The 17,276-nt window shown below is 38.9% G+C and overlaps 1 protein-coding gene across 2 annotated transcripts in view; it reads left to right on the top strand.

Moving 5' to 3' along the window:
* RELN (reelin) overlaps nt 1-17,276 on the top strand; it is a 306,374-nt gene that overhangs the window by 185,197 nt on the left and 103,901 nt on the right. For both annotated transcript variants that reach the window (XM_069801790.1, XM_069801791.1), the window contains exons 12-18: nt 3,112-3,263; nt 6,230-6,342; nt 8,057-8,265; nt 11,265-11,393; nt 12,531-12,640; nt 15,595-15,661; nt 16,608-16,841. In XM_069801790.1, the coding sequence (XP_069657891.1) occupies nt 3,112-3,263; nt 6,230-6,342; nt 8,057-8,265; nt 11,265-11,393; nt 12,531-12,640; nt 15,595-15,661; nt 16,608-16,841 (1,014 nt within the window). The remainder of the gene's footprint in view (nt 1-3,111; nt 3,264-6,229; nt 6,343-8,056; nt 8,266-11,264; nt 11,394-12,530; nt 12,641-15,594; nt 15,662-16,607; nt 16,842-17,276) is intronic.

Below are 17,276 nucleotides of genomic sequence, written 5' to 3'. Positions count from 1 at the left end.
TCACTGTGAACTCTGTCCCAGTTTGAATAATCAACCCATGGCGCAGTAGGTGCTGTTTCAAAGGAAAGAAAATAAGTACGTGTGTGTTTTGTGTTAGGTGACCATGTGGGATACATTTGAGCTATTCTCTCAGTCTCTTTTTCATCTTGAAAAACAGGATGGGAATGTTACCTGGGGACGTCTGCCCTGTCTGTAGATCCTGTGTCTGCTGGACCAGGTGTTTAGTTAAGCTAAGTTGGGCCAGTTACCACCCTGGTTAGGAAATGCACAATTTCTTCTGAATTAGGAATATTACATTTTCACTGGCACACAGTGTCTAGCTCCAATCTGCAGGTGCCACTGCTCCCAGCTAGGAGCAAGGCAGGGTGCAGCCGGCAGATGCATTTTGCTCTCTCATCCTGCGTGCAGTCCCAGGAATCAGGACCTGATCTGCCCCCCTGCATGTAAAATCTTGATGGTGTGACAGCCTACCCTAGCAGGGGGTAATTTTGTTTTCTGAGGCACTAAGCGGCCAGCCCAAGGCCTCACAATTCTTCCGGTTTTTTTGGTTTGGTTTGGTTTGGCTTTTTAATTTTTTTCTTTTCAAATTTTATTCTATATTAAAAACTTCCTTCTTTCAGTTGTTGCTATAAGAATGGAGGTTTAAATTGCATGCAGCCGTGAATACACACTGAATTCGGGTGATTTATGGACTACATCCCCATGGTATAAAATTGTCACCACCACTGTCCCTCTTTGCAACATTTCTGTGGGGCTTTGCTTTGAGAATTGTACACAACTGCAAATATATGAGCTTCCTTAATACCTTCTTAGAGAAATATTTTTGAATGCTATTTGAACTATATTTGAAATACTGTTTTACTGTATTCAGATAGCCACAGAAACACTTTATACCCGAGACAGAGCTTGCAGGAGCTTCTCAGGCTCCCATTTGTAATGTCAGCTGGAGCCTGTCAGCTCTCAAAGGAAAGGCAAAAGCATCCCTGATAAGGGAGAGCAAAAGGAGGGTCACATGTAGGGGTCATCACCACCTTCCTCTGCACCAAATGTTCTCGAAGGTGAGACAGCTGAAAGAGCTCAAGAGTGAGGGCAGAGGAGCTTATCATTGCTTTTTAATAAGCAGTTGATTGGTACTTTTTGCATGTCCCACCTAAAGCAGTAGGCTACATGGATGGGGGTTGCTGTTGTTAGTACCACGTGTTTTCCCACTGTCATTCTGCTTTTCTTTAATTGATAAATTAGGGCCTGATCCTAAAAGTGGACAGATCCCCGCATCAGGCTGCCTCTGCCTCTAGCAGGTACATTGCTGCTTTGGACCTCCATGTCCACTTGATCTAGTTTAGATCCATATATCGTTCTATCACCTAGTTTGTAAAGAAGAATTTCAAGAGTCTTGTGAGGGATAAATTAATTCAAATGTAATGTTAAATCAAGAATGTCCACATCTCTGTCATGCCATCACCCAGATTTCTTCTCCATTTGTCCTTACAGACAGTGTGTTGATGCATTTCTATTAAAGTGCCAGGTTTTTTTAACGTTGTAGAACTTTCTGGTTTTCATTTCTAATGATACCTAAAAGGAGAGGATCCCTGGAAACATCCATGATCTGCATCATTCATGACCCCAAGTTGTTTTGTGGGTCAGTGCAGAGAGTGTTTTAATTGAGCTAAATAGAGCATACAAAAGATCAATGGAGCATTGTGAGATTTTGTCATGTAAGTTAAAGTAGGCACAACTGTTTAATTTTGTACTTGCATTCAGCCCAAGAGACCCATTTTCAAAATTGTATTTTGACTATATTGCACATTACCTTTAAAAAGTCTGCACGACGAATTAGGGTTAGGTTAAACTATGCTTCCATTAAAATATTTTTATTTATATCATAAAGCTTTTCAGTGATGTGAAGCTCACTAATTCCTGTATAAAAGACTGACAGTTTTAAAGCAGGATTTCTAAACAGGCACATTGCTGATCTGTCACAGCTTAGGTCAATAGGGAAACTGGCAGCTTTTAAGAAGATCCTAGAAATACATTTTTAAATAGTTGGAATGGTTAAACTGATAAATAGACTGTTAAGTTCTCAAAATGGCAGTTTTTGAAATTGTCATATGGCACATAGCTGCTAGAGATTCTTTCTGCTGGAGGGGGACAGGAAAAGGCTCTGCCCTTCCCACAAAGGTTTCCGAACTTCAATGTTTTCTCATTCATCCTGAATCAAGCTGGCTAGTTAAATGATTGGATTATCAGGATTTAGTGATTCTAAATAATTTCATTGTTTTATCAGCCTTATAATTTTGAAATACTTTATTATGAATTAATTAGGATTTCAACATGGATAATAATGTATCAGACCAAAATAATGTACAAGTTTTTAACAGTTTCTAATCTTCCAAAATATTTTAATCAAGTTTTGAAGAAACCAACGCTTTCATGATGAAAACATATTTTTAGTAAAAAATATTTAATTGAAAAATTCTGCAACAGCTCTTTTAATTATCACTGAATAAAAATAAGATAAAATGTTGTACAGAAAAACTGAGAAAGATCGTATCATCACATATTAGAAACACAGCAGTCTTTTTTCATACTCTGTTCATGTGTTAGTTAAAAACAGTTACCCTAAATGCTCAAAAAGATGAAAAGAGAACATTTTCAGCTATTACCTACATATTTAATGACTGTATAGCAGATATGGTGGACATGTGCCTTTTCAAGTTTCATTGATCTATAAACCTTATATTATGCAAAATGAAACAGAATGCAGTTATATTTTAAACATTTTATGCCAGAAAAATAATGAAGATGATAGAACAATGCTACACTAAATATTTAATAACATTCATTAAAAGCCTCATTTTTTTAATAATTCATGCTTTTCTGCCAATTTATTTAAAATATTTACATTAACTTTGCTTTATTTGAGCCAACTGAGTTTAAAAGCCAGTATTGAATATGTAAGTAATGTCATAGGAATCATATTTGAAACACTGTGTTTTGTTCTCCTCTGTAAGAGTAGAAGCAGCTACTTTTGTATGTACAAATGAGCTCCTAGAACATGTTTTGTATGAGTTTTATCAGTAACATGCCACTGCACATTGTTGACCTTTCCAGGTGGGACATATTTGGAGCCGTCATTGGTACTGAATGTGGGACACTGGAATCTGGCTCAGCTATGGTATTTCTCAGAGACGGAGAAAGAAAAATATGCACTCCATACATGGATACTACAGGTTATGGGAACCTAAGATTTTATTTCAGTATGGGTGAGTATATATATTCCTAATGTAATACAACATGTGAAGCATGTGAGATTTAAATTGTGCGGTGTGCCTAGAACTATTTTAAATACTCCTCAGAAGAGGATAGCTCTGATTTGTGACTGTGATGCCCATGAGGATGTAAGACTGACCACTGTTGGTCAGACGGGAGTCTGCCCTTCTGGATGACCACACAGGTGTACAAACACGGTGGGCACGTAAATAGGCCTCCCAAAAATATTCTCCCAGATGACACTGACTTGCAGATGAAAAACTTTCTGAATCAGCCAGGGCACTCTGGGTTTAGTAGCCCTTGGTGGGCTTTTCTTCCATGGATTTATGCAGCCATTTTTTTGGCTGATACAAACATTTAGCTCCAGGTTAAAACAGTTTAATATAGAAGTTACATGTAAGAACAGTGTCTAAAGTTCCTTTCTATTTAGAGGAGATGTGATCAGTACCATTGCTGCAAAACCCCATTCAGCTCATGGTGAGACAGCTGTGCTACACCAGCTGAGCAGCTCCCTTTACTCCACTGACTGCATGGGTTGGATCTCCTTTGATGTAAAGGAAACTTAAGCACCTGGTGCACACATAGGTGTGGGTTCACTCTTGTTCAGTCCTCAGGCAGGTTTGTTACCCAAGCACATGTTATTGTTGCCACTTGAGGTGTCCAGCCATATCTGAGACATCAGCACAAGGCTGGGAGATATAAGGCAGGACGTGGGGGAGAGTCACAGCCTGCCGGAGTAGCAGGTAGGGGAGGCAGGCCCCTCCGTGGTGTCTGAAATGATCCTTGGTACTAGCATTTAATCAACTGAACCTGCCTGTTGTGCCCACAGCTCCATAGTTTAACAATTCTTCACGTGAAGAAGAATCTTCTTGTCTTCTATCATCTAATTTCACTCAGTGGCCCTTACTCCTTCATTAGAAGAGATAGTTGTATCTTTGTCATCCTTACCACACCATAGAGGATTTATAGGTACCTGTCATATCCTCCCACAGTCATATCCATGTAGACCCTGGCGTTAAACCATTAGGATGAGATAGGAGTAGCACAGAGGTGGGACAGCCTTACCTGGTTGAACCACTAGAATAGTTTCTGCTCAAAAGCTCTTACTATATTCATAAACATTTTCCTCTGCTAATGTATTGGTGCACAGTGAGATGCACACAGAGTGTGCTATAGTGTGCTACAGTCTTGGAGGAGGTATGGCCTACACGTGGTATCCCTCATGAAAAGCACTGATGTGGTGTTAGCATCATCTGTGGACCTCCCCTGCTGGGACAAAGTCCAACCTCAGTCATTTACTACGGCTAAGAAAGCAGCCAAGAACAAACCTGTCCTGTCACTTCCTCTACCCACTGTTGTTGTCAGTGCAACTCCACTATTTCGGTATTGCAACAGACCGAAATCCCTATAAACATGGTGATTATCATTCAATACCTCACAGTGTTTTTCCAGAACTCTTATTTTGCACTTAAAGGCAATTGCATGAGGTTATTCTCTCAACACCATGTTTAGAGGAGGTGAGGATTTTTGCTTAAAAGTAGAGAATAATAGAATAATAAAGGAAGAAGCAGAGACTAAACTTGTGACCTGCACAAGCAACCTTCTGAATCAAGAAGAAAAAACACACTTTATTTAATGAGTGGAAGACCTCATGTTGTTGTCCTATATTGTCGCACATCTCCTCTGTGTTACATGAATTACCAATAAAGCACAGGAAAAAGAGGATGCTTTTTCCCAGTTCTTCCAGGCATTACAACACCTGCAAGAGAAACAGGAAAGAAATTTGCTCAACCTTCTGAACTTAGGGGAGAAGTTGTCAGCACATTCAGACACAGCGTATAGTGGGACCTCACTTGAAAAATGTATTCTGTACGTACTTGTAAATTAAATAAATAATAGTTTAAATATTCAGGCAAGCAGAGGATTTGAAAGGACACATGAATGTTCCTTATTACAGTATAATATGCATCAAAGATTCATGTCTTATCTAGTTCTCAGGATTGCTTTGCCTAGTCCATTCCAAGAACTAGCCATCTGTAGTGAAAAAAGCAGAGAAAGTGTTTCATATATGCAACCTTTCAACTTTACAGACTTTTCAAAAAAGCTTCCTCATCCTGCTTTTTCCGTTGTTTTGGGTTTTTTTTTAATACCTGCAGTACCCATACTGTACAGGGAAATGATGTTTCCTGTTTCAAATACAGATGCTTTGCTTTAAAAACTTTTTTCCAGAACATCAAACTAGTGTGATGATGTCCATCTCGTAACCATAATGCAGAACTTAATGCTCATATTTGCCAGTACATCTTCTCTTTTGGTGAAGATTAATAAGTGTTTTGGGTTCTACTGATATGAAGATATTTCAAATGCTGCCACATTCCAGCGAGGCAACCATGTCAGACATGTTCTGTGTGATACAATAGACTCCATCCATTCCTTTTAGGATATAGTGTAGACAGTAGAAGCAGCAGCACAACAAATAAGGTACACAGAAGTCTTCCTCGTTTCCTACTAAGAACAAGTTCTTAGCTGCCAAACCAGCGGCTGAGAAGTATTTAAGAGGTTCTCACATCTGATGTGTGTGGCTGCACAGAGTCTGAGTACTAAATAACAGTTTACTGATGAGAATGCAAAAAGCAGAGCATTTCTATGTAAATAGGATTTAAAGCATACAGGTAGAAGTATTGCTTTGGGCACAGCGTTTTCTACTAAAATAATTTTGATAAACTGATTAAGAGAAGTACCTGAGGTTTTCGTAATTGTCAACCCTCTTGATCTCTGGCATGGTGTACCTAGTCAAATAGTTCTTAAACACTGTGTCCTTAGGGCTGGTGTTCTTTTGTTTCATATCCTAAGTTAAATGGCGTCTGGTTGTAAGTATTTTCATAATTATGGCTGATTCCACTTTCCAATAGCAAGGGCTTCAATTAATTTTTTTCCCCCACATATGTGTGTTGTACAGGGGGAACTTGTGATTCTGGAGAATCCCATGAAAATGATGTCACTCTTTATGCCAAGATTGAAGGCAGGAGGGAACACATACCTCTTGATACCCTGACCTATGCTGCTTACAAGGTAAGTCATCTTAAACAAAGTAGGTGGATGGGATGGATAGATCAATCTATTTTCAAGCCATCACAACAACGTTGTATGTTGAATTCCATAGGGACAGTCAAACATGACCTTCCCAAGCACATAAATCATGCGCAGATCTCGCAGTGATAGGAAGCCTTTGCAGCACGGCTCTGCAGTTATTCCTGATTACTCAACCCCGAGCAGGACTGCGGCATTGGCTAGTGCTAGGATAACAGGCAAACGGGCAATGGGCAAAAATTTTCAGCAATCAGCTGAAAACTTTAGTGATCGTATCTCCTCACAAATAATTACTCATGTCTCCACTCAAGCTCCTGCTAGCCACTGTTTGATACTCAGGAGGTACATCCTGAGAGGGTCAGTCATGGTGGGATCAGTGGCTGGGAGGAGAGTGACTCGGAAATGCCTGGATGTCTTTCCCACACCTAGTGCGGGGAATTTCACATTTTACACTTTTTCTTTCCATTTTAAAATACAGTTGTGTGCCCTCTTAGAATGTCTGCAGTGATGCAGGCTTGAACTCAGCCATAGGAGGCGGTTGCTGGCAGTGTGCGCAGGCAGCGTCTCCTCTGCCGATAGCGCAGCCTCCTTCCAACCACCCTCAGGCAGGACAATGAGGACCTCGAGCTTGCTGTTAGGATCCTTCCTGTCTAGAGCAAGGAAGCACTTAGGCCATGCCTACCCTGAGTAACCCAGTCCTGAGGTGTCCCTATTCTGCTGCTGTAAACAAGACAGCAAAAATTGATACGTAATACGTATACACATGGATGTGCTAGAGATTGAAATGCAGTATGCTTACACAGTGTGTGGGAAATTTGGTGGTAAAGATGCAGCTGATTTCAAGTAGAGGTCTCTGTGCATTTTCACTGTAACTCTAGCATTCAGAGAGCAAATGTTTACAGTAGGGTTTGGCCTGAGTTTGGTTTAGTCACTTGCATTGTTTCATTGTGCGTGGCTTCCCTCCTTGCCTGCTTCTGTGTGAAAGACGGGTAGACCTTTTTTAAAACTAAGGAAACTGTAATTGCAAAATAATAAAAAATTAATCGGGGAACTCGGGGAGAGATAGGATCTGAAATTACACTGCATTCATTGTGGAGTTTTTTTTAAAACAAGCAGTTTGAAAGCTGACATCCTCTTTTGACATAATGAAGGTCTAATTACGTTGCTTTAGGACAAAGGCTTCATAAAGCAGTGATTTCATTTATTTCAACAACATAACATCCTCCCTACATACGCCTGTGAACTCATGCTGTTACTCCATTCTCACGTATTCAGACTAGACATGCCATTACCCTGTGTTTGCTTCTCTGAGCTGAAAGGCTCCAGGACAAATATCATCTTCCATTACCAACTGAGCACTGACAAAATAAGCTAGTATTTTTCAGAACATAGAAGGTACAGTCTTTTCTGCAGTGTCTTTACAACCAAACAATCCAATCCCACTAAAGCGATAAGCAGCACTGGTATCCAGAGTGTTAATAGCTATGCACATAGTATAAAATTATGTGCATAGCTATTATTTGGGGTCTTCTGTGGAAAAAGGTGGCTAAAAAAGTTAACAGAAATGAAGCAAGGAGAGAGAAAAGCACATATTTGGTTCAGCATATTTGAAGTTGCTTTTCTATGTTAAACAATACCTTGTGATCTTTGTTAATATTATTTGTTTTATTTAAGCTTGATTTAATTTCTTTTAAAGGTTCCATCTTTGGTTTCTGTTGTCATTAGTCCGGACCTGCAGACTCCCGCAACGAAATTTTGCCTGAAGCAAAAGAGTCACCAAGGCCACAACAGGAATGTCTGGGCTGTGGATTACTTCCACGTCCTTCCAGTGCTCCCTTCCACAGTGACTCACATGATCCAGTTTTCCATAAATTTGGGTTGTGGAACTTACCAACCTGGTAACAGGTACAACTGGCAAGATCTCTCTTTTGATTATTAGCTTTTTAGTACATTTTGGTTTATAACATCTACATGAGTATTTGGAATTATTTTTTCTCAGAAAGAATGAAGCCAATTAATAATGACAAATATAAGCTGCTCAAAAGCTAATGTTTCTCCTGATCTCCACAGGCCCAGGTTTATATATCATCTCACATGCAATAAGGAGTCTATTAAATTGCTTTCCAGGTCAAAACTTGGTTTTCTTAGTCCATTATTCTGAGATATGCTCATGATTTCAGAGCAACTTTTGCTTCAGTTTCTAATGGATATGAGATTTACCTCTTAATACTGTGTATGGCGGAAAGTATTAAAGGCAGTGGCAGAAACCTGCCCTGCTGACCTCCCAGAGATTACTAATGCCACAAGAGTATCTAATTCTTGTAAGACTGGTGATAAACGGTCCTCATCTTAATGACCATCAGTGTGAGGACCTCACTGTCTGTAGACCAACCACAGAACTCTTCTGCTGGCTTCACTTCACTGGGACATTCAACATGATTTTTTCCATGGAGTTAAGGGAGAGGGAAAGGGAAAGAAGGGAGTCATTTGCTGCTCCATATTGTGTAGAATCATAGAACTGTTGGTTGGAAGGGACCTTCACAGGTCATCTAGTGAAACCTGCTGCTGCAGGTGGGGTTGTTACCAGCATAGGTCAGGTCAGCCATGGCTTTGCCTATCTATGACTTGAAAATCGCCATGGATGGTTATTGTGCTACCTCTCTGCATGACCTGCTCAAGTGAAAAAGTGTTTCCTAACATCCAGTACAAAACTCTGAAGCCATGTCCTTACGGCCATTGCCCTTTCTACTGTGCTTGCCAGTACTGAGGAGAGTTTGGCTCTGCCTTCCTTGTGAGTGCCCTCTGCACCATCACAGGCTGCCGTAGGTCATCCCTCCTCACCAGGCTGAGCAAGCTTGCTCCTCAGCCTCTCCTAGCTCGATGCTTGAGGCCAGGGACATCTTGGTCATCCTCTGTTCCACTTCTCCAGTTTCTTAACATCCTTCTTCAAATAGGGGACCCAAACTGTCCGCTGTTCCTTTTTCCTTATGTACGTGTGAGGCTGTTCATCCTGATATTTTACGAGGATTGAGTTACTTTATATTTTTCCAGAGTCAAGAGTTTAAAGTAAGATGTAGATGCTTTCACATCCATGTCCCATGGCACCTACTTCCAACTGGAAAAAGCTGCATTAGCACTGACAGTCCTAGCAGCCATGCAGGGCAGCAGAATTCAAGGGGCAGCAAAAATCAAGGCATTGCACTTAAATTTGATAGGAAGGGAAAGCAGCAACATTCTTCTCCATGGAAAGTGAAAATTTTGCCTGTAAACACTCCTAGCCTGTAAATACGTGTTATATAAAGTCTCTGTCTCAGTCTGTTATCTGATGGGGATTAGTACATATTTTGAAAGATTAATATTCTTCCTTTGTGTATACTATTTCTGAAGCAGAAGTGAGCTTCTTCATAACAAAAGAAGCTCTAGGTCCCCATTTTCCCTATTTGTTATTCCCAAATACGGCAGCATTTCCCATCTCCTGGTGTACAGCATTATTCATAATGCTTTCATTACTGCAAATGTGAGAGACTCGCACTGAATATATGCAGTAAATATGACCCTCCAAGGTATCAGTATAGTTAAATCTGAAATAAATTAGTCAAAACCTCTATAAACCGTTTTAATACACACAAGATCACAGTGATGGTACATTTAAATAAAGTAATATTGTCAGCAAATTATAATGAAAAGGAAAAGTTATAATCCAATAATTTAGTATTGAGGTGATGAATTATGACTTTTATAATGTTCCACTGACATTACTTAAAATAAAACAGAATATTACAAGCTAATTATATGGAGAAAATTACAAGAGTATTTCAGTAAAATACTAAATCCATAATAAATCAAGCACTTTCCCTATTACTTTTTCAAGCTCTTCAGAATGCAAGACAGCTAAGGCTTTCCTTACACTCCTAAATTGTAAACAATGTGTTTTTTTAAAAATATGCAGTGTAATAGGGAAGGAAAAATTTCTAATAGTAGCTTTTTGAAAATTGAACTTGTCAATGAACTTTTGGGAGAATGGGTTTATTAACTCATTGACATAGATTCAGTGGATGGTCTCATAGAGTTTCTAAACTATCTGTACATGGATGGTTTGCTTTACTACTAGTCCATGAAACCAGAGAACAGCAGCCTTTTTCCAAGCAAATCTGGAGTTTTCACATATGGTTATGTCACAAAATTCGTAAAAATTCACTACTGAGCGCTCCAGGCTCTGTGAGGTGGGAGGAAGCCTCCAAAGACCACTATGGCTGGGCACTCTCTGAAGGGTGCCCTTCCCCAGGTCCTCTCCACCCTCTGCAGTCCTCAGTGGGGGCTGGCCGTTTTAGTGCTTTTCTGATCTCCATTTAGGCACAATGGGTGAAGGAGTCAGATGACTGAGGAGTCCAGTGAAGTTGATATTTATCAGCAACAGAAAGGAAGAGCCAGCCAATGCATGAATAACTAGTGGTCTTTTACCACCTTCTGAAGATGTAAAGGTTAGCAGCTGGCAGTTGTAAGTGTCCTGTGCTCACATGATGCTGTCTAGCTCTGATTAATCCAAGTTTTCTCCTCATTATTTTTTAAACCATTTCTAGCTGAAATATGAGAGTAACAACAACTCACTTAGCAGCAGCAGCATAAAAACACTAGCTAGATGGTGGCCAAACAAGGATTAGGTGTTTAAACAATCCTCAGTCTGCAGACTACCCTTTTGGTTTTTAAACACTCAGATTTGTTTCAAGTTTGTATTTTCAGGATTTGTTGTATTCAAAGTCTACTTAAAATTATTTCATGCTTCAGCATCAGTTATTAGGAATGGCAGATTTGGTGGTTTCTCAGTGTTGGTACTTCTACATTGATATCTATGCCAGGTAGGCTCACAGTGTCTTTCTCCTTTCTTTCCTTCACTGTGTTATAAGCATCAGCTTGGAGTTTTCAACCAACCATGGTCGCTCTTGGTCCCTGCTCCATACCGAGTGTTTGCCTGAGATATGTGCTGGGCCTCACCTCCCCCACAGCACCATCTACGCCTCTGAAAATTACAGCGGGTGAGAGTGTTCTCTGCAAAGCTAACTGGGATGCAAGATTAGAGAAGTGAATTATAGGTGACAGAAGAAAGCAGGAAAGCACACAACCCTGTGTCATCTTTCATTTTTTAATAGCTGAGGAGGGCAAGGCAGGAGTGTTCTGGTCTCCCTGGCTGCCCAGTAATGAAATTTGAAATATATGGGGCTGCTTCTCTGGTATAATATTATTTTTCTGATGCTAAAGATAAATTACAAAAAAAAAAACCCTGTGGACAGCATGCTGGTAATTAGAAGAAAAGTTATACTTTGTCAAAGCCACAAAAGTTTTCTTCTTAGTCAGAGGAACCATCAGTCAAAGCCATATTTACATCCTCAGGTACCTTTACTCACTTGGAATCCCAATATTGGGTTACAATGAAGCACATCCTCTGTACTTCTGCAGATGGAGATGGTTGTTAGTGTCACTTTCTTATATCAACTCTTCTCTTTATTAAGTCTCTTTGGTACTGTTCTGACCATAAAATGAACTGTGACATCTTGTTGCATAGTGCAAATCCCATCACTGTGTATCCTTCTGTATCCCAACTTCCACAGACACTTCAGAGCAGTGGGTATGACTATGAGAAGTAAGTGTAGTTGAAGCATTGCTATGCTGGTGACCCTGCCATTCCTGTACCATTTTCATAGGGACCATGACCCCCGGTGTGCATAGGAAGTCTAGCCCCCGTGGATGATATAAGAATGTTGGCCCAGACCACAGCAGGCCAAATTCTCTGTGCCCCTCTTCTCACCCCAAGGGTTTCCACCAAAGAATTCAGTCATACCAAAAGGTTTAACTCAGTATGCAATTTAGGAGATATTCATTGTGATGGAGAAGTAACTACAGCGAAGCAGGTTAAGGTCTTTGCAGGGGAAAAAAATGGCTGGGTTTTATGGTGTAATAATTAACATTCATATTGTATGAAAATGTCATGGGCCATGTTCTTTTTTTCATTTGTATTTTCCAAAGCTGCAGTAACTTCACTGCTTCATTTGAGCAGATTTTAGAATTAAAAATTCTCACAAAGCTTCCAGTATAAGTAAACACATCTGTAAAGCATACAGTTGCTTAACGACTATCAATGTAAAATGCTAGCATTTGTGTTATATGTATTTCAGGTGGAACCGAATAACTATTCCCCTTCCCAATGCTGCATTAACAAGTGACACCAGGATTCGATGGAGACAAACAGGACCAATCCTTGGAAATATGTGGGCAATCGATAATAGTTAGTATTCTTATACATGATCATGATACATCAGAAGAGTAAATTTTTATGTGCTGCTTCAAGTAAATATATTTTCCGCAATCAAAAGTCAAAGGATTTTCAGTTTGTTAAATTCCTTTTCTTCTTATCTGCACTTGGTAACAGGTGCATTTTGAAGCTAGAGTAGAATTCTGTTATTTGAAAAGACAATAGCCTAGTAGAGTACCCTTTTTTTTTTTTCCTTTTAATTGAATACTTTCCAGGAAAACATATTGCTGGCAAGGGCTTAATATAACATTTCCTCTAACTGCTTAGTTCTACTTACATAAATAGGTACTACACGGCACTATTAAGGACATGTACTGCACCAGACTAAGCAATAGTTACAGCATCTGGGACATATTTTTCCTTCTGGACATAGAAGACCATCATAAAGCAATGCTGCTACCAAAACACTGACAAAACTTTTACATTGTTTACAGTACCTTCAGGGGGAAAGTACCATCTGTCTCAGGGAACTGTTCTTCTTTTAGGAAATTATTTTTCACTAACCTGTTCTTAAATGGATGTGGAGAACTGGGAGGAGCTTATATTGACTCATATGATTATAAAACTTAGTGCAGAGGACAACCAGGGCCAGTCTTGAAAGGAAATAACTTTAAAGCACAGAAAAAGATTTTAGCAACACAGGATATAATAAATACAATGTATGAAATGCAGAAATAAGCATGATTGAAAGGGCTAACTATGAGAAGGTGCATATTTTTTTAGCTTGCTTATTAGCCCTAAATGATTTGGGACTAAGTAAACTACATCCAGAATTTGTTTTGTTAGATGTGTGAAGTATGTAATTTAAAGATTACAGTGATGTACAATTGCCCATGAAATTTTGTAGTGATTCCCAGTAAGGTTTGATATGGAGCCCGGGAATGGTAAATAGTTACATTTTGCAAAATTATTAAAATGGATTAATGCCTAGTATTGAAAAGAAAATCCTTGAAGCTGTTAAGGTAATGCCACAAATGGAAGTTTTTCACAAAAAGTAATGAAAATTATTCTCTTAATCGTATTAATGGGAAGTAGCATCATCTTGACATTCTGGATAGAGTATTAATGCTTGTCTTTAGAGACATCAAAAAGAAAGTAAAATGAAGGGAAAATTTAGGTATATAAACATAAGAAGATGTCTATGAGTATCTGCAAAGATGACTTGCTACCTAACAAAATGCAGACTGTAAGTGTTGGAGACACACATAGATATTCACAGAAAGAAGAGTAAGATGAAATCAATCCAAGGGTCCAAATTCTTTACAACAGAACAAAACAAGATTTTGAAAATCACTGGACGATTCATATATCTGCACTACCTTTGCTTGTAGAACAAAATACAATTCCATCAAAGGATGCTGCATGCTCCAGTGTGTACCATCTCAAAAGAAGTTTTACCAACTATCTGCCTGCTCCGAAATTTGTTTGAGGTGTAGAACCATGATATGGGAATCAAGTCTTAAAGATGAACATGTTTCTGAGGTTTTGCATGCCTCCTTTGTTAGATACTAGCGCAACTCAAGCTTTACACTGTATTGTAGGGAAAGACTTATAAATATTGGAACAGAACTCAAATTCTTGAAGAAAGGAAGATTTTCAAGGATTCAGCACTCTTGACTTCTAGCTTCACAACTGTTCCTTATGTAAATTAAGTTTTAAATGAAATCTGGAAGCTGGCCATCTTTTAGAAACACTGGAAAACTGCCAGTTTCCATAAAGCTTTTTCAATTTTGAACGACATCATTGCATCTTTAACCCTTCTACTTTTACCACCCTCTCAAAAAGACCTCAAAAGACACAAATAAATCAAACAGAACAGAATTTTTCCACCCTGAAAAGTGAGAAAATCTAGAAATCGCATGAAATCTGATGGGGAGTTAGTTACAGGGAGTAGCTAACAGGGATTTAGAGTGCATCTGCCAGGGAGTACTGACACACTGCTGTGACGGGCATCATAAAACTAGGAGAGGGAATAAGTAGTGCTTGTTACAGATGATTTCAAATTGGTGGCTATTTGGATGACATTCCAAAAGCCACAGTGCAAGTGGATAACTACAAGTAATAGTCATTCTTCAACAGAAAAGATGACACTATTCTTGGTTAAGGTCTGTTTATCATATTGTATTGAAAGAACATTGCCCACAAGTTGTGCTTTGGGCTACACCCAGATTAATGCATTTGATCTATACCCAGATTAATGCTTTTGTTTATAGTAGTGCAATGAGATGTAGATTATACTGAGATTTGCTCATCTTTCCATCCTTCATTTTTTTCACAAATTATCAACACTGTCAATTAGGAGTCATTGGAAGAAGATGAAGTAAAAGAGTAAAACAAACAAGTCTGGAGTATTTTTGAGCGCATATGATTTGAGTTTTATTCCATTTGAAACAATCTGTGAAAGTGTATCATACTTAATAGTTACTTAAGACATATCAGGGCAGGTTCTAATTCCAATTAAGTCCAGTGCAGTTAAGTATGTGCATTTCAGTGAGAGAAGCAGCAGCATATTTTTTAAATCTACAAGATTGCTATTGGAATGTACTGAGATGATATATATATATATATATATATATATATTGGATTATGTCTCTGAAATAAGATGAAGAAAAGGGAAGGCAAGAAAATGGTCAATGCATAGCAAATCATCTGATCTCATTCACAGTCTTAGAAAAATCAGGTACATTATTTAAAACATCACTGGTGTCTCAAGCCACAGATAGACATTACCTATTAAATAATAAATTGTCCCCAGCTATCCTTGACACAGTCAAATGCATTTTACCCTTTTGTAGACCTCTTGCAGCTAGTGGGATTAAGATAAATACACTAATGGTATGATCAGGCCTATATACTTTCTTGTATTCTTTATATTCTGTTTATCACATAACATAACCCTTCATTCAACTGATTTCTTTTCTCTGCAGTTTATATTGGTCCAGCTTGCCTCAAATTCTGCTCAGGGCGAGGACAGTGTACTAGAAATGGCTGCAAGTAAGAGTTATAATTCAGTACTTTTATTCAATTTCTGTCACATAGTTCACTTGATGATCTGAAAGTTGAAGTGATTTTCATTTCAGCCCTTGCTTTTTGAGATGACAATATAAAACTAGCATAGTCCTCAGAATGCATAAAACTCACTGGAGAGCTAAAGATCAATCTTTCTAAACGGCAGCATATTTAATATTTTTTTAATAATTTTCTTTTGGGAGAGAGTCTAGCTTCCAGTTCACCTTAAAATGTGCTACAGAGCACGCTGAAATGTCAGTGATGCATGCTATATACTGGTTTTAGAGGTGATTTGGGACTGTATCACTTTTATATTAAATTTTGGGAAAGAATCACAGTTTTCATAGTTCTAATATCCTGTAGCCTAACAGACCTCAAGGACAGAAGGTCAGCACTCCACTTTTTTCTGAAAGTCAGGCTTGTTAAAAGGGTTCCAGCCTAAAAAGTAAAGGTACTTACTCAAAACCAGTAAGCACATTCAAAATATTGGTGTAACTATTTTTAGGTATTAACAAGAATGTGACCCACAGGGCATTCTGTTCTGTTACTCAATTTCTTCTAATCACATGTGACATGCTACAGATAAAAGCAAATTAATCATTTTATATATGAACAACTGTAAATTATGTCAGCAGTATTTTTGTTCCAAAAAATGAATAAAAATATTTCTGTATTGCTTTTTATGTGTAGATTGGTGGGGTGTTCACAACTGTGATTTTTTAAAATTGGAAAAGTAAGTACTACCTAAAAGAAAGTCATTGGCTATGTAATAGGTAAATAAAGTTTAAAGAGGTTCTTGGTCCTTACATTTGAGAGGGACTTTGTAGGCATCTTCAGTTCATGAACAACTGCAACCACTGTGTTGGTCTGCCAACCAACCACAGGAGAAGATGGGTCATTAATTACACTGTTCAATCTTCCTCACCCGCAGGTGCGACCCCGGCTTTTCAGGGCCAGCATGTGAAATGGCATCGCAGACCTTTCCCGTGTTCATCTCTGAGAGCTTTGCCAGCTCCCGCCTCTCTTCCTACCACAATTTTTACTCCATCCGGGGGGCTGAGGTCAGCTTCGGCTGTGGGGTCCTGGCCAGTGGCAAGGCCCTGGTCTTCAACAAGGATGGGAGGCGCCAGCTTATCACCTCCTTCCTTGACAGCTCCCAGTCCAGGTGAGAGGAAAAGAGCAGTAAAGTGAGGCAAAGAAATAGGGGAACCCCTTCCCTTCCAGCTATGACCTTGTGTATTATTAAGCTGATTGTTTTAGCAGGAAGAGAAGTTTTTTAAAAATTCCTCGTTCCATATTTTAATGGTGATTTCATAGCCTTGCTTTTTCTCCTCCTGCTTTGTAAACAACAGAGCCCAAAACAGACTGGAGGGAAGTTGTTGTACAGCAAGGATGGAAAATATGAAATGTTAATATCAAACCTGAGTGTCAAAGCCAAGTGCTAATTAATTATTTATAAGGTTGTGTTTATTTGACAGCTTGTGGCAGCTGATTAGATCCATTCACTATCTCTCCCTCCCCTTCAGTGCCTAATAAATAATTAAATGCTGTAATGATTGGCATTTTTTAACTATGTGTGCCACATTGCATTACTTGACAG

This window comes from Haliaeetus albicilla, chromosome 14 (assembly GCF_947461875.1).
Source record: "Haliaeetus albicilla chromosome 14, bHalAlb1.1, whole genome shotgun sequence".
In the NCBI taxonomy this organism is placed as follows: domain Eukaryota; kingdom Metazoa; phylum Chordata; class Aves; order Accipitriformes; family Accipitridae; genus Haliaeetus; species Haliaeetus albicilla.
Note: the sequence above shows the minus strand (reverse complement) of the source record. Positions and strands in the feature narration are given on the sequence as shown.